The sequence below is a fragment of the Stegodyphus dumicola genome, chromosome 1 (genome assembly GCF_044657685.1).
Source record: "Stegodyphus dumicola isolate Sdum_Otavi_A_Nest chromosome 1, ASM4465768v1".
In the NCBI taxonomy this organism is placed as follows: domain Eukaryota; kingdom Metazoa; phylum Arthropoda; class Arachnida; order Araneae; family Eresidae; genus Stegodyphus; species Stegodyphus dumicola.
The window spans coordinates 212,877,594-212,902,456 of record NC_140768.1 but is presented as its reverse complement, the minus strand read 5'-3'; the positions used below and the strand labels follow the sequence as shown (position 1 = coordinate 212,902,456).

Sequence of the window (24,863 nt, the reverse complement as noted above, 5' to 3'; positions counted from 1 at the left end):
TTCTTAAATTTTAAATAAAAAAAAGTAACATTTGAAAAACATGTCTTTTGTTTTTTAGCACTAAATTCCAGAACCGCGCAATTAGAAGGTAGTTTTCAGGTAACATGGCCTTGTATTTGGAAACGTATTACATTGATTATCATTATAACTATTTAGTGCCCTACATGAGATTAGTATTCTTTCATAATCATTTTAGATAGTGACTAATATTATTTGCTCAGCTATCCATAATTATCTTGCCAGTTTATTATTATTATTTTGTTCATCATAAAGGATGAAATAAGAAAGATTTTCTGAACTGTATGGGCATTTTCCCGGATTCTATTTGTGATTCTTTTTGCGGGGTGGTCACTCGGACTTGGTGTAGGCTTTCCCACACCAGGGAATTGGAAACAACAAGAAAGATTTTTTTATAACGAAATTTAACTTTGACATTCAAAACATCTTTAGAGAAATCTTTCTAAAATTTTGGACCGTTATTTGACAGCATTATTTTACTTTACGTTACAACTCAAGCATCATTCATTTTTCTGTGCATGTACTATCATTACATGAAATGTAAAATTCTTAATTTATCTTTCCTTTGGCCACCTGCATTAGTCAGTTGTCAGAGTATCATAATTTAGCAAAACGCTAGATATTTAATTTATCTTTCAAATTCAAGCATTCAGTAATAATTTTAATAATATATCTTACTAACATAAATTCATACACATTCATATTTAATACACATTTGACTTTATTCTATATCTAACTGATTATTGTTAAGAATATTTGTAATGTCACTGTATCTCGTAAAAGAAAACTTTTCAAATGCCATTTACCTAGTAAAGAGTCGGTTGCGATATTTTTAAAAATTTTTGCTTTTTAATTTTTAATAGTATTTTGTTATTAGGCTCCGATCTAATTCAACACCACTACATCACTAAAGCAATGATAACTGTCATCTTCATTTTCCCCGAAACGGAATTCAAAATCATTTTCCGAGTCCAAAATAAATGTTCTGTAAGAATAAAAACAAATTTCGATGAAAATTTAAAAATACGAATATATAATTTTGTTATAAATATTGAAAGCAAAAGGAAATTCATACTGACAGCATATGTAATCAACTCAGAAACTACTAAATTTGGATCACAAAATTTAAATGTGTTTTATGGTTGCATCAAAAAATTTAATCGCAAACCAATTTTGCTAAGAATAGAGAAAATTATAGTTACTGTCACATCAGCTTTCATGCTGAAGATATTTAATTCATGAAGTTCAATAATACTTGCAGTCGAATTATATCAAAAATCTATAATAAATATAATATTATATTAAAAGTATTCATTATTATGAGAAAGTAAATATGATGCTACACGGATGCTACCATAAAGTAAGACTGCGAGGAATTTTAAACTTTTGCATATGCAAACGAAGAGGGGAAAACTTCAGAAGTCATATTATGTAGTTCAGAATTCTGAATCAACTGCTTATGCAGAATTAAGAAGTGCTGAAAAAATAATATTTTATTACGCTAAAGAAATAAACGAGATTCTCGCATGAAGATCATATTGTTCAAGTTTTTCTGATTTTAATTCATAACACATCTCATAAATAAACATATTAGACTGAATTACAAACAAAGTATAATTAATCAGGTAATCCGAAAAAGAATAAAAAATAAACTAAAACTAGTAAGCAAAATATATATACGTTACATTCAGAATTCTAAATGTGAATTCTGAATAAACTTTTCTAGTAAAGCCTGCCGGGAAAAAGCTATCAGACGATTGCAAACGCAACGGTCGTCTGGTCACATGATCATTATATTTTCAACAATTACTTTTTATCTATGAGCACTATAAAATAATTTAAGTAAAAAGAAAAAAGTTATCTGTAACATCCCAATCCTAAACCTGTCTACCCATCCAAAATAAATAAGTCCAATCTATATTGGAGATATTTTTCTCTCTCTCAAAATCGTAATATTTGCGTGAGTCACAAAAACAAGCAAACTAAATAATTATAATACGATACATTCGCTTAACCACAATTTATAAACGATGTTCAGAAAATATATTCCTTTCTGTAATGACGTCATCATTTCTCTAACAACACAAAATAAATGCAATTTTATTATACACAGAGGGGTTAGATATCCAAATGCGCACCAACTCCCAGTGATCGAATGTTGAAATGTGCGCAACTCATTTCAATAACAAAAGAATTTCCCCTTCCTTTGCTTGTATCCCTCAGAGACTAGCAACTATTTAAGGTGCCATTTATACACCACTAGGCCCCAAGAGGCACGAGCCCCAGCAATTGCTCTTACCGTCCGCCCGTTCTGACGACACGGAACCGGGCCTAATTTGTTCGCCTCCTGTTATTCTTTATCGTTAGCAGTAGAAATGTTGTGCGTAATATGTAAATGAAGACAACGGAAGTGGATTGGCAATGAGGCTGTACTTGATTCCTTCATTATATTCTAATTTAGATTCGTTCAAGTTATAACATGATCGTGGGTGTTTTTTCTCTCATTCGTCCCTTCTCACAATGAACCACCAACTTGTCTCTTTTAAAACATGTTACACAAACGAGTTCAGAAGTTAATTACGTTAATAAAACCTTATAAAACAGAGGAATAAAAAGATTTAACAGCTTTAATCACTATTTGTTATGAATTCGTTATATTGCACATGCTGTTAAGTTTTGCTACAAATAATACAAGCATACTAGTTTTTAGCCCAGAAGGGGTGTAATTCTCGAAATGGGATTTTGTTTCGGTTCACTATAAATGGCGAATCACATTTCAAGTTGTTGCCACCAAATTTATCAACCTGTATTGTTTTTAAAAAAATGAAATAATGACGAATTTTCTCTTACCTAATATGTATATTCTCCGCACGACGGTACCTAGAGTCATCCAGTTTTGAATAACGTAGTCCTCCACCTGAACAAGCGCACCTGGAAGCCCGAAGAATTTTGATTTTGTTTTATTATTTATTTCATATTTTGTAAAACTTAAATGAGTTTTTGATTAACTCACTCAACTATTTGAAAGCCAGCAGTGGCAATACTGTTCGAAATAAAAATTTTTTACTTCCAAACTGTTGCCCTTTGGAAAAACGTATGACATACATTTCTTAATTTCAATTAAAAAACTTGGCTCTTTAATTAAAAATTTGGCTCAAGCAATGTGTTGCCACGGCCGGAAATAAATACTTTTATCTTTCACGCCCCAACATGTTGCCATTCAGTAAAGCCTATGATACTGTCATATTTAATCTGGAAAGTTACTGAATAATAAACTAGGCGATTTAAAAGCAATCGCACAATTCTTCAGAACTTTGCAAGAAGCATAGTCGTTCATAATATTTTTTTATACTTTTTAATGTGATTGATTTAAATAAACATATATTAAACGCATGAGATGTCTAATTAGAAATAATTCGATATTTTTATGTAATTAAATTAACTGGACTCTTTAAAGTCAACTCAAAGTTTACTTTTAACTTTTTGTAGTTGTAACATTATCAACAATTTAAAAGTTTACGGGAAGGGTTAAGCCTAACGAATCGTCATTCGGTTACATCTGAAACTCTTAGTAGGACAGTGAATTAAATCAGTTGGTGCACCAACTACTGTTTTTTTTTTTTTTTTTTTTTTTTTTTTTTTTTTTTTTTTTTTGTCCAGCAGGACCAAAAGTTAACTTTCAATTTTGTGAACTGGAAAGGTCTGTCTTTCTACCCACTGGCCGAATTGCTTTTTTTTCCCGAAAAAACCCTAATTTCAATTGTATAAATTCTTTTAACTGTTTTTAACTGTGTTTGGTGTTTAAAGTTTTTCTTTATTTTGTAGTTTTTAATGTTATGTTTTCATGTGTTCTTACTTTGCCATGCAGTGAGAACTGAATTGCTTGAAAGAGAAATATATCTCTAATGAAGTTCAAGGAAATAAGTTTAAATGAATTGCAGCAAAAAATCATTTAATATGTGGTACAAGAAAATCATGTCATCAGATATTTTTTATTGAACCCGAGTCAGACTCGCGATATCAGGATGTATAGTGTATGAGTAATCTGCACGTTAAGTTTAAATGTTATTGTTAAAATAAAGTTGTTTTTAAGTTTGCTACTCACGAGATTTCAAGCAATTAGTGACGCTAACAATCAATACATCAAATAAAATGCTAGGTAGCGTACTGAAAATAGAAAAATAATTAAAATGAATAACTTAAATATTTTTATTATATTTATACTGATCATGTAAGATATAATTTACTTATTTATTTTAACGGTATGAAATTTTGGTATTAGTAATTTGTTCACTATTGTTTTACGTTATAAATAATTACTAAACATTTTAATTAATTCTTTTTAAGCTCTAGATTATGACAAATGGATACTCAAGTCTTTTTTTTTTTAATTTGCAAAGTAAATAATAGTTAACAATAATTACTCAAAGAAAATTATGGAAAATATTAGGAAATTTTTCGCTAATAATTAAGGTTGGAGAAATTTTGCAAAGTTTTCTATTCAAAAGTCGGTCTAAAATATTTTAAAATATTTTACTACTGTCTTAAATGAAAGGCTTAATTCTGTTCTTTGTTAAGGAATATGAGTTGATATAGACACTTTCTTTTTTTCCCTTCTAGTTCTGGTATTACGGCAAGCTAAAAAATAAAATAGAAAATTTCTGAATAAGTAAGGCTCACATTTGTGTTCTAGATTGCAAGAACCGTTCTTCCCCCCCCCCAAAAAAAAATTAAAAAATATTTGTTTGAATATATGTGGTAATAGTAGTTTGTTAGAAAATAAAAGGTTACCTGTTTATATAGTCTTACTTTGCGTTTTTTAATCACTATTTATTGATATGAATCACTATTTGTTGATATTAATCACTATTTGTGATATGAAGTTCTAATCTTAATTCTATCATTATTTCAAACTTTACTAATCCCTTACAAAAGTATGAGAATTCGATTTTAACAGAAATTGAATGTCACTGCTATTCACTCATAGTAAGAGTTAGTTAAAATACCTTTTAAATGGGAAATTAAAAAAATAAAAGTATAAATTAGATAAAATAAAACCTTCTTTTCATCAAGCATGTTAATAAATCCAATTAGAAAAATGCATTTTGTATAGTGGGATATAAAACTAGACTAAAATTTTAAGTGTAAAAGTGAACAAAACAGCAACATAGCAAAAATTATTAACTTATCTATGCAATTAATTAATTTATATTTTAAATTTCAAACAAAAATGAAAACTATTATAAAAATTACAGTAGGACTGAAAGCTTTGATCTCTGAATTTTGTTTTAGCCATCTGAGAAAATTTTTCTGATTTTGAAATTAATTTAGTATTTGTTATAAAATTAATACGACAATGCAAGTCTTTGTATATTTAATTTAAGCAACATCAGCTTGCATTTTTCTTTATTCCTAAAATAATTACAGCAATTCCAGATGCCGTTTTAGACCGTCATTAAATTTAAACATTGATCAATGATCTCTGATCTTTTATAAATTTTCTTCTGCAAGACTCGTTCGTTGTCTTCATCTTTTGATGGTCATCAACGTGCTCAGCTTGCACTCCAATTATGCGTCGTAATAAGTGCAAACGAACATAGCTCGCATTATAATTTTACAAAAGAATTGCTTAATCTCGCAACAGTCAAAGGGTTAATGAGATTCTTAATATTTTGAACCTAGAAAATTTCTTAGAACGAGATAGTTAACATTTTGAAGGTGCTTAGAACGAAATTTGAACCTGTTGTTTGATACTAGGCTATACCTTGCAAAGTATCTTTTGCGATATCAGTTTCAGACAAGGAAATTTGGCTTTGCCCGAACATGGCATAGTTTAAGACTTATAAAAGTGAAAATATGAAGAAAAAGTGGATTACCACGTCTGTAAATAATTTGTTCAATTGGCAAATTAATTGAAAAGAAGCGTAAGCAAGATAATGTATTCTTCTGGCTGTACTAAATTTTAAATCACTATGCAAAAAGGATAACCGAGTGGCTGAAAGAACAAAAACCTCACTTTTGTCACTGAAGAAAATAGCTCATCAGGCATTGTATGGTTCATGCTGTTGAAACTTTTCTACGTACACTGATATGTCGTGCATTTTACACGATTAAGGCGTTTAAGTACACTGTTATTTAATTAAGATACAATAACACGCCGAAGAAGTATTAATTTAGAAATCACAAAATGGCGCAAACCCCATGGAAAAAAAGAAAGCATAAAATAAGCTTGTTTTGGGCTCCTATAATTAATAATATAACTTCTAAATTAATACACTGTCCTTTATTTGGCACAGTTTTATTAAAGAATCATAAGTTAGAATAACTACGAAATCTTTATTTAACAAGTTAGAGATTTTGCTTAACTCAGAAAAATAATCAAAATTAACAGCCTTTTCAAACATTTAAATCCAAGTGATGAAAAAAGAACTTACAAGACACTCATTTATAAGTTTTAAATATTTTCAGGCTTACCTATTATAGGCAATAATATCAAGAGTATATTCCAAAAGAGAAAGTAACATTGCTGAAAACGATTGAAACACAAGTACAACGCAGTACAAAATCATTTTTAAGAGTTCTGCATTAAAACATAGGTAGAATCTTCTCCCGTCAATATATCGTTTGGCGTTCATTTGTTTTTAACGCTGCCGAGTTTCATTATACAAAAGTGACACTTATTTATTCTAATATACACGAATGACTGAAAAAACAAAAACAAAGATATTCTGTGAAGTAAAATTAAATAAAATCTGATTGAAATCCGATCCAAAAAATGATGCAGTCTTTCAGAAAGAACCTTTAATTCTGAGCAAATAATCGTCAGGTATTAAAATTGATGTGTGGATAAAGAAAATAGAAATCAATTACGAATAAATTAAACTTGCAAAAAATATGCTTTGAAATTGAATATGCGGCTGTATTTTAAAGATCATTAAAATATTATATTACAGTTATAAATATAATTAAGCTGCATTTTGAATTTAAATGTATAAATTAAATATGCGGAAAGTTACAGAAGTTTTTTAGCCTTTATAATTTTGCGAAGTTTTTGAAGCACAGTAATGTTTTTTGCACTATAATACTGCAGTCTTACATGTTTCTTAAAAAAATTGATGTTGTTTACTTTTTAAAAGAAATTTTAATGTTGTTTACTTTTGAAAAGAAATTTTACGTTGCTTACTTTTTAAAAAGTGTTTGCTTTAATTATGATTAATTCATTAAATCTACAAAAGTTTAATCAAAATTATACCTTTCATTTAATTGGTAAAGATCATTTAAAGAAGTTTCTGTTCTACTTTAGGTTAATTACATTACCGTCTTAAGTATCAGAAGATATCTGAGAATCCTTATCTTTTAAGGCAACTAGATTTAGATGATTTACTCCATCAAACGGATGATTTAAGAAAAGTTGTCTCACACAACACTAATTAATCTTACGCCTACGTCTGATACAAGAGATTACGCAGAAGTAAAAGAACTGTGTCTCTCTTATTAATCACGACATCTATTCTCGGACAAGTTTTTATGATGCTGTCCCCTTTGGGATGAATCAGTTCCCATTCAGATGATTAAGATAATGCATAATTTCTGTGTAAGAACTCATATAATAACACTATGTTTACATAGGTTTGGATTATATGATTAAAGAAATACGCAACTAGAATGTATTTCGTATCATGAAAATTATATCTTTCTTATGCTAGAAATGTCCTCCGGGAAGTTTTTCCTAAATTTTTATACCATTATGTTACTCTACGTTTAGCTGCCATTATGTCATCCACTCGCTTTGCAGGGGTTGCCACTGAGTGAAAGCTAAAATGTTTGTCTTCTATGCGTCTCGCTTATAATGATTCTTAGAGTTTCGCCATTCGGCAAAAAGTAAAGCATTTAATTTATTTTTAAATTTAATCAGTTTCTGCAATTGCTTAAAAAACTGGCCGATTTAAAAGCAAATAAATGCATTTTTATAAATTAAATCTTAATTTTATTTTTAGTAACATATGCAATTGATACAAATTAAAATTATTGTTTTCGTTATTGTTTCTAATCACCGAAGTAGTCTAGTCCGGTTAGACCAAAGCCATGAGTTCATATACCTCCAACAAGTCTAAAAAAATGTTAAGAAAAAAACCCTGTCCAAGGCAAAATCAAGACAAATAAAATATGATCAGCTGATGCCTCAACAGTTGTGCACTTGGTGTCTGTCTCAAAAACTTTCTGACCTTGTTCATGGGAGAGACTTCTCAAATAGCCACTTTCAAAATATGATATGCAAGTCTGCTGGTTTCTATGGTCCCAAAATGTAGGACATCACCCGGGTAATACCAGTCATGTAACTGGCGGGACATTCCAGAGATCCTTAAGTGATTTCTTACACTAGGAGAACGCATCACTATGAGTGCAAAGCACATCTGACTGTGGAGTCTGTAAAGCAGAAACCTTTGCCAGAGAATCCGCAATCTCATTGCCACTAATGCCCACATGGGAGGAAATTCATCGGGTGTGCACCTCGGAATTAACTGAAAATCTAGAGAGTAAGTTCAGGATAGATATGCCAGACTTGTCACCAACCTCTGTCTACACATTTAGATGTCGAACTGAGGATCGGATATCAGTTAGGAGCCATATATCTATAAAATCAGGTTCCACAATATTCTCAAGATAGGCCAGGCCTCTTTTAATAGCGATGAACTCACATTTGAACATAGAAGAAAATGTTTGAATTTCTATTTTTAAGTAGAGGTACGAATCCTGGTGAAGACACCACTACCAAAAATGGCCTTAATCCTACTCGGTGTGAAAGCGAATGCCACCAAGTCATATACAGGGCTAAAGCATGGCTTCCGAGAGTGACATTTAATCCGGTAAGGGAAGAGCAAAGTTATAATATTTTACAAATTAAAATATTGTAATGGAATTAACAAAATGTATTTCTAAAGCCATATTTTACAAACCCAATATCAACACTATTTTTTTTTTTTTTTTTTTTTTGTTGTTGTTGTTGTTTTGTTAATCTAAATGTTATATTCTCAAGCAAAAAATTTTTCCATACATTGAGGTACTGAGAACTAATAATACTGCATTCCATGTAAAATGGAAATAAAATCCTATTTGCTTAGGAAAATGCATTTTGCTTTGTTAGATTTCGATGCACATGAATAATCATGAATAATCCATAATCTCTGTCAGACATATATATACATCTCTGTGTGTCATAAAATTAAATCAGAAATTTAATTTGAAGTAGCTCTTAAAGCGCCCTATTTACTTTCCCTTTCTGTCCTGAACATAGTAACAGAATTATAATTAATCTCTCTCAAATGCAACATTTCAAAATAAACCCCATCATGTGATTCTTATATTATAACACTCATAATGCATGTACTTACATAACGAAAAATGTTTACACCTAATAATAATATTAAAATTTGCAAATCAATCGAATGAGCAATAGGACTAAAGTAAAACTATAACTACATCATTGTTAACCTAGCCTTCATATTATAATCTGAAGATTTCTTTTGTCGTTTACTGACCTATTAATATGTAATTCCTTCACTTCCTTTCCTTACTTTAAATATGCTATAAAATTGCGAAAAGTACAAATCTAAGCTCCTGTAACTGCTCTGTTATGAATGTTTTGTCTAGAATAAAAGAAGTATGCAATAGACGATAATTGAAAGTCTTTATACTACAGGTACATCCCATTCTACGTGATAAACATCAAAATCTTCGTTACATATGTGCAGGAAGTATAGGGAAAATATTTTATGATTCATATAGTCTTCCTACACTTAAATATCGTACTGCAAAAATTCTGTTCGATTTCATTCAAAATCTCTTAAAATTATCTTACAAAGAGCAGGAATCCCAGCAATCAAAGCATTGTTATATTATCCGCAGCTCAGTGAAAATCTCTTTGTGTAAATCAACAAAAGTTTTACCAATTATTCCCTCCGTTTAACAAAAGACAAGAGAACCTCCTATTACCGCTTAATTTAGCTTTTCCTACATTATTATCGAACCTGTAGCCGCATCGCCGCTTTTACTCTTCCGCCCAAAACAAAGAGCTCTTTTCAATGGGAATGAATGCTAATTTGGTGTCCGCGTGTATTAATGCGTCGTGCCTCCTGTGCTGGGCGGGGAGCAAATTGAATCTGTTTCGACGTGGAAGGGACGGATTTTGTTGCACGGGGAGATGTAGAAGATCTGCCAGAAATGGATCAAGCTGAGAGGGAAAGCCTTATGTTGTCTAGATTAACTATAGCATTATTATCTAGAAAAATAAAGAAATGTGCTTAAGCAAATTCATTGATGTATCAGCTAAGTTATTAATAACAAATATGAACTGTTTGGCTGATACAAGTTCAAGTATTTAATTCCTTTTCATTCAGATTTAAACATTTAATTAAGAAATCAACATTATTTTTAGGGATGCGATTAAGACCTTATTTTACATAAATTTTATTTATCCTCCTTCAACAGTGCAAGTTTAATCTTCTAAGATATATTTGTGAGGAAAATTTCCAAGAATTTAAATGTTAGAAACACTTTTAGCGACATCTTTCTAGAATTTTTGTATCGTTATGTTACATTATGTTACTTTAAGCTACGCTAAGCTCTATACATCATATACTCATCTTGATTAATTCCATCTGCGTGAAACATACATTTTTTAATTTATTTTCTACGCGGCCTCACGCAATTTTCAGTCAATTTTCAGAATGTTGCATTCGTCAAAACGTAACATTTCTGTTAAGCTTTCAGATTTAATCGATTTGTAATTTCTTGATAAACCGAGGGATATAAACATAGTGAATGCAACTTTTAAGAATTTAAATCTTTATTTTGCATTTTAACAGCATATTTAAATGATACAAGTTAAAATACGCATAATTTATTACACATCCAACTGATACTTTTGTAACCTCATATAAAACCGTATGAGGTATGTAATGTATGACCCAGTAATATGAAATTTGAATGATTTCGATTTATATAATTCCGATTTTATATTATTTCAATTTAAAATGAATTAAAAATAAAATAAAAAAAGAGAGAGAGAGGTCGAGAAGGAAAAGTCTCAGTTTAGATCATCTGTTTTAAACTAACATGATTCAAACGGTGCCTTTTTAAAAAAAACTTCTTACAAAAAATTATTTTTAAGAACTACTTCTTTTCAAGATACAAATTGTTAAAACGCACATTTAGAATAAAGGTAAATTTACGGTAAAACTGTTTCAACTAGTTTTGACATTAGAAATGCATCGAATGGCTTTTATTTATTAAAATTCCTACAGTAAAATCTGGATTAGTCTAGTTGCGTACTTGCACAAAAAATCTACCCTCCAAAACAGACAACAAAATCCAACAAAATCAAAGAAGTATTCCGAAATCGTTAACTTAAATTCTTGAGTTCATTTGGAAATATTAGAATAATTGGTCATGAATGGAAAAAGGAAATAGAAACAATTCAGTCATTATAAGGATATGCTTATGGTTGAGTTACACAAAACCTACTTCAATCATGATAAAGTGGTAACATTACAGACTATCTTCACATTAATTTACAGACTTCAGTTCTAATTGACAGACAGCCGACAGTTCTTTAATGTTATGATCGATATGCTATAAGGTTCTTTCTCCCTCCTTCCAACGTGCCTTCGTGGTGTAATTGGAAGCATACGCTATATGTATTCGAAATTTCCAGGGTTTGAGTCCAGGCGAGGGCAGTGCATATTTTTTTATGTCTCCTACTTCAAAAAGCATTGTGAGTCTACAAATGCCGCCCGAACTAAAAGCTGGCGGACAATAATTCCTCACTACGAAGATTAAGCAATTGGGTCCCCTAATCCACACTCGCCCTTTAAAAGGAGGATTATACAAGATATTTTCCTCTCCTTCCAGCATATCTTCGTCTTGTAACGGTAACACATTCGGTGCGTATTCGAGAGGTCCAGGCTCGAATTCACGCGAGGGCACTGCACATTTTTCAAATATCCTGTTTAAAATAATATAATGTCTCTACAACGTTAGTTTTGATTTCTCACTTAAATTTAGAAGTAAGTTAGAAGTATTTAAATGTGACCCACCTATTAGGGGCCTCCATAATTAAGCGACCACCGCTTCTGGCCTTAGTAGTGGCCAATGTCTGTGGAAGGTTTGGACCGGCCATTAGAAAAAACAATTGCTAACAGACGATTTCTCTCGTAAGCAGAGGAAGGTTTATCAATAAGAATTATACACCGCTTCAGTTTATCTTCTTTATTATTTTGCATTAATTTCTAAGATGAGGATTTGGCACCTGAAACCCTAGTACCCTAGTACTCCTTTCGATTGATTCAAGAGCCAGCTGGTATGTTATTATAACTATCCAGCAGCAGTGTATTTTTGATTTATATTTCATTAACATTATGTATCAATTCCTGCCAAAAACTGTACGCAGAGAAACCGATAGATGAAAGAGAAAGAAGTAAATTTTCAATAAAAATAAATTCGCATTAACTCCCATGATGCAGTGGATTTTATTTACTTTTACTTTGCTTATATTCCGAACGAGAAGAAACTTATTTACCTTTTACCTAGCACGTAAATTAGATGCGCCTTTAGTAAATTAAGAGAAAGAAAATGAAGAACAGATACCTATATTTTAAGCAATCTTGTCCTTGATGTCCAAAGTTTCTCCAGCATACCTAAGTAACCTTTGCCGTACCTCATTTACTATCTTTTAGTGTCTCAATTCGTCACATTTAATCCAAAAGAAGACGACAGATTAAAATAAACGTAAGCTTTTGCCTGAATATCCGCTTCATATCTATCTGCATAAAGTCGTAAATCACCGAAAAGACATGACATACCCAGGAAGTCACTTCATTAACGTCGCATGCCTGGGGAAACACGGAATAAACAAGGATATTACTTACAGAGAAAATTGCGTTTCTTGCCCGCCTCGCTCAAACTTTCAGAAGGGTATAAGTTTCGGGAACAAATAGGGAGGAATCAGCAAAATCTGTCTGATGGTAACCAGTGCCGTAGTTGGTGGTGAGGGAAGCTATCCGATTCGACTTGCCGCTTGTGTGGTCTCAGGGACATAAAGCGGATGGGAAGGTAACACAATGAGCGGTTAAAGAATCATTTAGTTTATTAACTTGCTTGAAACAGTTTTAATCATACTTAACTCAAACAAATCCCTCTTTGGGTGACGCACAGAGATAGCGTAATGTTTTGTTTTACAAAAAATAATACAATAATGTAGATTCTGTCTTCCAGTAATGTTGGATAAAAAATAATATTTCGGTCGATGGAAAAGATTGGTTATAATATGTTATAATATATTTTAGCATAATTTATAATACAAATATACCGAAATAAGTTACTCCAAAGTAGAAAGAAATTATATGCAATAGATGATACTATTGCGATAAGCTAGTAAGCTAGTTTGCTGAAAAGGAATGTTAAGCGATGACTCCTAAAGTGTGTGTTGCGAGTCACTTTCGGTGAGTTGCGTGAAGTTTTAAAGCTTTATTGTTTTGTTATAATGCTAATTATATTTACTTAAAATTATTAATTACTTTGTAATAATTATCCATATTAATTTTTTACCAGTTCATTACAACATTACTATTAGTCCATTTTTACATTGCTATTATTCTTACATGTAAGAACAACTATATACATATGAGTCCTATTAAGTCTCAGATAAACGCAGATAATTCGAGACTATACGAAGATCACGATGTAAAATTGCTTGGGAAATAATATAATGTCTCTACAACTGCCATTAAATAAGTGAATTAGATAAAAGCTGTTATTGTTCTATAAATTATTATGAAAAAATATTTTTATTTTTATAACAACAGGTTCTTTAGATTTGAACAGCAGATTTGAGCTCGGAAATTTGTATTTCCCTTTGCGTCTGTGCAGTCATTAAACGGAAGAGAAGTGCAACTGTATATAACCCACAACAGAAGTCAAAACTAGTATAGTTCTGGTTATCCGTATGTCATTCTGGATACCATCGTGGCTATTAGTTGTAACTACAGTACTCCCCATCTTGGAAGGTGTTTCGAGGGCCGGAATGGTGCAGTGGATTTAGCTGTCGAAGGCAGGTATGACAACAAGAATCCATTAAAGCGTGAGTTTCAAGTCCTGGTCAGCATCTACTATGTAATAAGGCATCGACACTGAACCGAGTGCCTCCGAACCCAATATAATGTCAAAGTGGATTTGATAGATGTGACAGAAATTATCATGATCAAGTCAACATTTGTTTATCACACGCTATTTCTTACATGTCATAGGCTGTTCATCTTTTCTGTTGCATGTGAGGAAAGACCCAATCAAAACCTTACATTATATCACTTAATCCAGTATTATCTTTGGAGTACGAAATTAACTACTCTCAGCCCCTAACAGAAGGTTATGGACCTGCTAAGTCCATTGTAGGTGCACACCTAAGAAGTAAGTGCAACATCTTTGTTGTGGTGATAAAACAAGATAAACGAGATTACCTATTTCCTTGGCTTTACAGAAATAGCGTGTAACAAATGAAAATGATGACCCTTAACACGCATATTGAGAAATTGAATAGAATTGACTTTGAAATACGTCGTTTCGAAAGAAAAATGATTTTAATTCAGAAAAAACTTTGGAAATGGGCTGTTGATGAAGCCAGAATCTTCTGAAGTTAACATAGCCAAACTACATAAAAGGATCCAAAAAGTTTAGGAAGTTTTAGCAATAGCGTGAAATTGTCTGAGGTAGCGCACTTAAAATTTGTATGAAGCATGGATGAAATTAGGCAAAATTCATCATCCGAAAGGGTCTAAGCCTTTATTTAGCTACTTATATCGAAAGAGATGAAAGCGAATGGTTTGATTTATGCGATTACGGCAAAGCCTCGAGGGCTATCTGCCTAAGGGAATGTATGCCTTCGAGAAAAACTTTCTAAGGAAAACTGGCTGGTATATACGTTACACAAGGAGAAAACCACGAAAACGTCCATGCAGCCAGCCCGTTCGCAGGATTCGAACCTCGAACCGAACGACCGGTTTTCAGCGACTTTACCGCTCAGCCGTTGGTGGGCGAAAGCGAATGAAGCAATGCAGAATTGATTAACTTCTTCCTTCGAAATTGTATATAAGATTGCAGAAATAGGACCTGTAATTCCAGAAGACTTCTTAATTATTTTTTAACGGGAGATAAAGAATAAAGCAAAATGAGCTGTAGGCTGTAAATATACAGGACGTAACTGATGTTTCAGATGCTGCTCACTGCAATGCAAGTATGCACAACAATAAATTGAAATTATAGAATGAGAAATATGGGCATATAAATGCAGCCGATTTAAAAGTATTGCATTTTAAAATGATGGTACATGGTCTAAAGATTCCAAAGTGCAATAATGAAATCTTATTTTTTTAAACTTGTATAAAATGTAAACAAGCGAGATTACCATTCCGAAAAGAAGCGCCCGCAATAAATCGTGATATTCTTGCGATATTCTTGATAAATCGTGATATTCGCAATAAATCGTGATATTCCAATATCTGTGGTCTAATAATAGTGTCATCTTCAGGCGCGCAAAATGTTTTATAGCATTCATCGATGACAAATCGCGAAAGTTACTGGGTACGCCATAAGAAAAATCTCAGTATCCTTTGAAAAAATTAAACAGTACAAATTACAGAATGAAAAACAGACGCAGAAGCAATTGAAAATACTCCGATGCTATAGCGCCAAAGAATTCACTAGCCATGAACTCAACAAGTTCTTAGAAGGTTGAGGACATTAAACTCCAGTTCTCAGCCAAGTATAGACTGCAACAGAATGGAGTTGCAGAACGCGCCAATCGTATCCTAGATGAAATGGCTGGTTGTCTGATGTTCAAGACAAAATTACTCCAAGGTTCGTGGGCAGAAATGGTATCAACAGTCGCTTTCATACATCACCGATGTCCTACTAAGCGTAAATCAAAAACGCCTAAAGAAATTGTGTCTAACAGAATGCCCACCGTAGAACATTCCAGAGTCATAGGAGATTAATCTTTTATTTATTTATTTATTTTTTCTTTTCTTCATATGTGCCTGGAAGAGTGTTGAAAAATTTGTATTTCCTCTTGCGTCTGCCCAGTGCTGAAAAGGAAAAGAACGGAATTGTATGTAATCTGCAATAAAAAGCAAAGCTGTGTATTGGAAGTGGACATTATCGTGGATGTTAGTTGTATCTGTGGTACTCGCTGAGGATTTCTAAAGGGAGAGGTGTTTCGAAAGAAGAAATGCTGACGTGGATTTGATTTGGTTTAGTTATTTAATTACGGCAAAACACACTAGGCCTATCAGCCTAAAGGGAGGGATATCTTCGTAGAGAACGTCTTAAGAGAAACTGGCTTGTATACATGTTACACATGGGTAAAACCACGAAAATGCCCATGCAACAGCCCATTCACCTGGAATCGAATGCAGGTTGGAACTAACAGTGTTGAGCGATTTTACCGCTCTCCGCTGGTAGGCCACTGACGTGGATTTAGCTGTAATTACTCTCGTATTGACGTAATTACTCTCAGCGTAATATAGTAAGTGCTGTGGACCTAATATAACTCCAAAGTAGACCCGACAGGTGTGATGCAGAAGTTATCATGATCAAATTACATCTGTTTATCCAACTCCTTTTTCATATGTCATAAGTTGACATAAGTCATAAGTTGTTCATCTATTGTGTAAAGTGTAAGCAAATACGTAATTAAAACCTTATGTTATATCACTTAATACAGTGTTCTTCGCCCGCAAAATTCTACTACGGAAAACAATCTGAACCTCCATCATAGGGAAGTTAATTTTACCAGTGATATCCCTTTAGGTTTATAAATAGAATGAAACAAGAAAATTGTGTAAATTTTAATGACTTTTTAAATTGATAAAAGAATGTAAAAAAATTTTTAATTAACCTTCATCAGAACTAATCTGATTTCTACTTGATATATTCAAATAAAATTTTATCAATATTCTAAAATTGGAAAATTAGTTTATTTTTTTTTTAGTTTTATTCAGAAATAGAAACTGCAAAATTTTAAGAAAACTAAATAGTTTTTTTTAAATATGGCCTGTATTTTCTTGACACTAATATTGCTGATGAAACTGTTTAAATATTGTCTTCAGAATTTAACGAAAGCAAAATTTATTTGAACTAAAATCATATGTGGATAAAGACTAATAAAAAATTGTTATAATGAAATCAATAATGAATATTTATAAATAAATCTACTCCTAACCGAGAATTTCAGAATCGAATCTGTTGAAAATTATTTGGAGTTCGAAGAAATCGTAATCCAGAAGTCCCATATGTATTCTTGGCTATTAGACAGAAAGGACATCGTAAGAAATTACATTTTATAGCTAAGCACCTTCTCATGAAAACATAACTTACCAAAATCCTGACATGATTTATTTTCCTTGAATTTAATAATATGCACAACTAATAATTTGTTGAAAGACATTCTATGATGTCCACCTTTATAATGCATGACTTTAAAGAGTTACAAATAAAGCTCAGGTAAATTACCTTAATTGGCTAAATCTCTAAGTAACGAAAATGAAGGGCATTTCAAGTGAAGCAAGTAAACAAACACTTGTTTTATTCTGAAAATGTTTTCAACACATTCACATCAATTTATTATTCTCTTACGATTCATAGACCGAAATCAGATATTGGATTATGGTAAGTAATAAACGGATGACATGAATATGAAGAAACATACCTTCCCAGTATCTTGGAGACGCAACCGTGGGAGACCCTCAGCTGCCTGCTGATGTCGCAGGGCCGGACCCCCTGGTGGGCCAGCTCCACTATCCTCTGGCGTACCACATCGGGCAGTGGCCGGCCGTTTACGAACACGCCGCCCAGTTGGTTCACGCCTCCATGGCCTGAAAATAAAAGTTTCAGGAATCAAATATCGTATATGAAAGATCATTTTATCCCGTAATTTTTCCTTTGTTTCCTGATGTCCAGACGAAGAACATTAGGCAACTCCAGGATTCCGGTTGAAGTTATGAATCACTTATGAATCACAATTAACTTTTTAAACAATTTTAACTACGAATTCATGGAATTTTAGTTAATATAGGTGAAGTTTACAGAGTAGAATGCTCCTTAAGTAAAACTGAATTTGCTACTAGAAATCTGAAATTTGTAGAAAATTACTGATTAATCAAAAAATTCATCAAAAAGTGAATGCAGTGATTCCTTTTCGTATTTAATAGCAACTTCTTTTCAACATTTGAATGTATGTCAGAACACAGAAATATTTTCCTAACCCCTAAATATATTTAACATTATGCCTGAGCAGCTGGGTAATTCACCTGCGGGGTTAAATCACTCAAATTTAAATTGAAACGCACTATATTCAGTATTGTTTATTCAAGCAAAAATTTACATAAAACATTTTGTGAGGCTATTTTTAACGGACGCAAGATATTTTTTATCATTACAATCATTGAAAGATACAAGACACACAGCCATGCCTTTTTTACATCCACTAATGAAGACAGAACATTTCGATCTTCCTAATCATTGCAAGGTACGAAACAGCGCCATCTTTTTCTCAAATCCGAAATACTTTGAGCGACTATATATTTTCACATTCACTGGTTAATTGTTATATTTAAGTACTCTTTATAATCTAAACCTACACAAGTATTTTGCCTAGATTTGATAAATATTTCCTTTTCCTTTTTGTGTCCATGATCATTAAAATGACTTTTAGCTCATTAAGGAAACAATAATATTTTAAAGAAGAAACGCATGAACTCTTTTGAATAGATAAAACTGGCCATGTAGCTCACATGATTAATTTTAAAGCAATCTGTTGCCTAAAAATGCGGGAATTTATTTTTAAAAATAAGTCGTAAGAACTTGCCATTCATCCATCACTAAGAAAACAGCTTAAATTGATTTTTTCATTCCTTCGTAATTTATTCTTGAAAGTTTAATATCCAGATTTTTAATTTGCAAAAAGTACTAATGCATTCGATGCAAAACGACGCTCATTCTGTTTCCAGAGAAAACAAAGAAGTACGTTTTTTTATATGTTTAAGAAGCTCATTTGGTTCAGCGAAGACGATTTTCAAATCTCATAGGTCCTTCAATCTTCCTTCTGGCAGTATGATGTTTGCAGATAGAACCTCATTCGTTTTAAATTTCTTGCAAATTTAACTCGTAAATCACAGCTTACCATCATTCATCTAATAATCGAAATTACGTAAGTAATAACAAGAGAATATAATAAATCACATTTCGTTGTTTTCAAAACACTCCATCCGTATAACTGAATCAGCAATTTTCAACTCTGTATTTTGTTTTGGGGGTTTGAGACTTGGAAGACTAAATAGCACTTTGTTCAAGCAATGTTCAACTTTTTAACCTAAAGGGGGATCAGCCCAAAGAGGCTATTATTCTCGGAACGCCATTTTGAATCGATTAACAATAAGTGTCCATTTCACTTTTCAAATTGTTGCCACCAAATATTATCGCCCTGTATTATATTTAAAGAAATTAAATAACGAAGAATCTTCGTAATTGTATGTATGTTTCTTGCATTATTAAAAAGCAACCAGTACCTAGAGCCATCAAATTTTGAATAACGTACCCGAATATGGGCACCTGGAAGTCCGAATTGGGAACTGCGAATTTATTTTATTGTCTATTTCATATTTTGTAAAATTTTAACAAATTTTCAATGAACAAACTCAACTATTTCAAAACGAGCAACGGCAATAGTATACGAAAAATAAATTATCTCCATCGCGCAAGACTATCTATCGGAAATTCTGAAGATATTCTGTTTTTAAACACTTTTAGCCCAAATACTATTAATTATAATAATATTATAATAATAATTAATATTAATATTAATATTATTATTATTATTATTAATAATTATATAAACGCTTGTGTAAATGAAGAAAATGCCCTTTAGAAGTAATATAAAATCTGAAAGCTTTTATTATTTATTTCTTTTTTCAAATGGCGGTCCTAAGGCATCCACAAACGTTGGCCGCTACTAAAGCTGGAAGCTGTGGTCGCATTAGAATGAAGGCACCTAATAGTTAGGCCGCCGTTGCCTCCTATGAGAAAACGGATTAACACATCCATGCCTCCTCCGGGATTTGAATCCGGGGCCTTCGGTACGGCAATCAGACTCACTAGCCACATTCTCATCTGTACGGAGCAAATTTTCAGTTGTTAAAGCAATGATCTGCTAAATCAAATTCAACTTCAACCTCCATGCGGAAGCTAGCATAACATCTTGAAATTTAGTTTTTTGACACCGTTTTCAAATGACTCCATTAAAAATGAGATCAAACAGTTTTTTCGTTAAAATATTGCGCTGCTGAACTTTAAACTTTTCGTATTCAAAATAATGACCCCCAAAATATGGTTCGCAAGAAAATTTTCGATGTGCGATGAAAGGTTTTGAAATGTTTTTGTTTTCTTGTATAATTTACCTATTTATTTAAAATATATAATTATTAACTATTTGCATTCTATTTGTTTCGTCTTTTTTCTTTCTCTCCTCCCCCCCCCCAGTGCAGTTCTGTACGTGAGGGTCGATGTAAATGACAACTCTGGTCACTGAGCTGCGAGAGTTAAGTTAATTGATTTATTTTCGAGTCAAATGCCTAATTTATGTAACATATATATGTGTAAATTAACATGCATATACTTAACAATCCCAATTTCAAGTTAGGATTTCTTTTTTCTCTAAAAAATTGCCAAATTGCGCCAAGAAATTTGTGCTGATACATAAGTATCAATACTTTTTGATACTTTATACAATCAGTTTGGTTCTTTGTTTACGTGTGGAGTTTTTATTTATTTATCGGTGTATGTGTATATGCTTGTTGGTTGCCTCCCAAACCAGACAGTGGTTAATAATTCAGACTGCCGTACCTAAGAGGGCCTGGATTGGATTCTCTGAGAAAGCATGGATGTTTGTAAACGTATAGTGTCTTCAATGCATAAGGCAGCAAGGGGGCATTTAAAATACACGTCGAGCCGAAAGTCCACTCGAGAGGTTGTTGGTAGGGCAAGAGATGTGGGAGATCATCCGGCTGCACCCTAGTGTGTTTTCGCTCGGAATTCCATCCGGGGTGGAAATTTAGCAGTTAACATGTCCCGGCGATACATAATGTGCCTACTGTGATGCACAGATGCCGATTTTGGCTCAAATTGTACTTGTATATAAATGTAAATTGTACTTGTAATTCTACTTGAACAAACATATGTTTGTTCTATCCTGTAGGAGACCTAAACGTACTGATACTGAAAATGACTATATTAATATTACTTTTATGGCATGTTTTTCATTTAAATGAAGTCTCTGGAAACAAGCATCTATTTTCCTAAATAAATAGTTTTCTTACGCTTTACTTTATTCAAATAAATTATAACTGAACTGAACAACATTTCAAATTTGAGATCCCATCTTTGAATCTTTGAATTTAATTATCCCATCTTTGAAGAACTAGTTAAATGATTTCAGTCCTTTAAATTATTGTTTAAGTTTTCTATTAATTTTCGAATTAAAGAAGTAACTAATTCTAAAAGATAACAGCAGTTTTTAAGTAAATTCTGATTTATTCTGTTATAAAGTTTGCACTAGAATTAAAAAATGAAATCTTTAAAGAGCTTGCATTATTATTATTATTATTATTATTATTATTATTATTATTATTATTATTATTATTATTATTATTATTATTATTATTATTATTTACTGAAAATAACTGATGAAAACACTACTAAAACTTAAATTATATCAACCCTTTTATACTTTTACATGCATTTTCTAAGAATCATAACATATTTTAGAATCTCAGTGTAAAGACCAGTACGCAATTTCTATAAATCTATACAGAAACAATTTAAAAGAGAAAAATTTTACTGTTTCATTTAGCGAAAACATTCAATATTATCACAGGCTCTGCAATATAGAACTTTCACACTAAAGTAAATTGTTAAACTGTAACTTCTTTCGCTCTCATAGCTGGAGACCATTAAGACTTAATAACTGTCGATAACATTCAGAAGATCAGAAGCACCCATTCCCAGCTCGTTTAAGAGGCTCAAGCTTCAATATCCTAAGGATCAGGGTGAAAACCATAAACGTCATTTAAGACTTCGTTTTCTGGAGGGATTTAAGGTTTTGACCTGATTCACTATTGCGACTAGCGGAGTTTACTATCGGCTGTTGTTCAGAATCGATTTCGGTATCGTGTTTTTTTTTTTTTTTTTTTTTTCCCAGCTATTTAAGACAATTTACGAGAATGTTAATTTTCGCATTTTGTTACTCGATAGAAAATAAGACGTTTTACACTTTCTTCTCTTTTGAAAGGCAAAAAAAAAAACGTTAATACATTTAAGCCTAAATATAGAATGACTTTCATAATTGGTTAAAAAGTGATACATCAAGCTGAGTAAATATCTTAAAAAAGAAAACCATTTGAAATTCCCATTGCTATACATTTTTGAATTTTTTAACGTTTTAATGCGCGAAAATCTTTACGAAATCCGATTTAATGAAATAAATTTAGAACGATGTAAAATTAGATTCAGTAGTACAAATTTAAAAAGAATCAGAATTACGCTTAGTACAGTAAATTTAACAGAATGTATTAAGTTTGCTATTAAGCATCTAATAAAAGAAATAATTTAGTTGATTTTTCTATGTCTAATTTGCAACTTCAATGGGGGAAAACCTTAAAACGTTTCCTAAATTTTATGGATTTGCAATTCCAAATACAGAGGTCACTCTGAAATTTTTGAGATATACGCAAGCGATAAGTGGCAAAATAAAATTAACGGCTAGATTTGAATATATGAACTATTTTAGCCTAGTAGACAACTTTTTATTAGCCAACTGCAAGTAGTTTAGCATAGAATAAATTTTGTGCAGAAGGAAAAAGGGAGTTGACGTGACAGCATCATAATGATTTTAATGTGCATTTTTAATGATTTTTAATGTGAGATTAAATCAAAAAGAATACGTTCAACGTCTATAATTAGCATTTAGAAACGAAGGTCAATCTCGAGCTACTGTATCAGATCGTTTACAGATTTTCACAGAGTTTTCAACTGTCTTAAGGAGGAAGAACACACAGGAATACAGGAAGGAAGGCCGTTGCCACCAGTAATCCCGGATAATGCAACATGCATATGCAACATCCATACGGAAATGAATATATATATGCACATGCATATACATACGGAAAATGTTAATCGATGATAATCGCTGCACCTACCAAATGATACAGAAGGAATTTAACATTGGATTCACCGTCACATATACAATTATTCTTGAAGAACTGCATATAAAAAACTAGTTTGCCGTTGAGTTCCCCATAATTTAACTGAGCGCTAAAAACAGGAACATCAGAATCAGAAAAGAAACCCTTTAATTACTTAAAAAGGGTGGCCACTTCATTATTTTTAAAATTGTAACTGGTGATGAAAACGTACATACCATTCCAACACGTCAAGAAAGTAAAGTATGGGACTTTGAAAATAATCCCATTGCCATAATGGTGAAAAGGCAACATTCCATGAAAAAAATAATGTATGCCGTTTTCTTCAGAAGTATAAGACTGGTCAAAGCCATCTGGCTGAAAGGACAGAAGACAGTCACAGCTAATTGGTACACCATTGAAGTGTCTTCCAGGAATACTTCAAGAAGTGAATGTTAAAGGACTCATGCTTCCCCTGACAATGCATCTACTCATTGAGCAAGATTGACAATTGAGTTTCTTGAACAAAAACACATCAGAGTGATAGAATATCCATCCTATTCATCTGATCTAGCAATGTGTGACTTGGATATTTTTTAATCTAAAAGCGAACTTAACGTGGAAGTCGTTTTCCTTCCAAAGATGAGATTGATGAGGCTATAAATGCTTTTTTTTCATCGATTACAAGGAATGAATGGCTCAAGGAAATTCGCCTATAGAAACGCATTGATGCTGAAGGAGACTACTTTGAACACTCCTAAAATTTCAGAAGTCTGACATTAAAAACCTATGTTTGTCTCAAAAATTTAAGAGTAACTCTCGTAGATATGCATAATAATACTTGTAGTAACAGCAAAAAAAAAATTGAACAGTCTGGACTTAAAACAGAATTCCAAGAATAGTCAGCACTTCAAGAGAGTAAAGTAGATTTCTTAGAATGCTGCAGTCTCTTTAGAGTTGCATAGGTTATTGATTACAATGCCCTTAGGGAAGGTAAAGGATGAAGATAAATAATTACGTCATTGTGTCAATATTATTTTCGAAATCTGTCCGAAGAGAAATTTTTTAAACTTGTCGCATGAGTAAATTTGGAAACAAGCCCGATGAGTAAGTTTGTGTAATGAATAACTCTAAGACAATACACCTTTTACTCAAAGGCAAAATAATTATGTAATATAAGTACAAGCTCAGAATGATAGAGCAAGTGGAGTTTTAGAGTCCGGCAAAGAAAGCGGACTGAATTACATGGATCAGTAACTAAATTATTTTGCTAGTTCGAAATGGTCAAATAAAGGGTATCCGGGCAAGGGTATTTGCCTGCACATAAATTGCGAAATTAAAGGACCCTAACTGCTAATCTAAATTTTCTCGTATCTCATAGCATAGTAAATATTTAGTTTGCTATATTATTTTTTACATAATGAAAATTTAGACTCAATAACTAACGTCTACTAATAATCCAAATTTTCATTTGGATTATTAGTAGACGTTAGTTATTAGTTAGTTGGATTATTAGTAGGATTATTAGTTGGATTATTAGTAGACGTTAGTTAAACAGAGTAT

General features: G+C 32.1%; 1 protein-coding gene across 4 annotated transcripts in view; it reads right to left on the bottom strand.

Annotated features, from left to right (window-relative positions):
* Positions 1–24,863, bottom strand: part of LOC118196992 (uncharacterized) — a 443,070-nt gene that overhangs the window by 165,371 nt on the left and 252,836 nt on the right. For 3 of the 4 annotated variants that reach the window (XM_085825207.1, XM_085825216.1, XM_085825217.1), the window contains exon 3: positions 17,777–17,944. In XM_085825207.1, coding sequence (XP_085681333.1) covers positions 17,777–17,944 — 168 coding nt within the window. The remainder of the gene's footprint in view (positions 1–17,776; positions 17,945–24,863) is intronic. The other variant, XM_035368461.2, reaches the window with a different exon arrangement.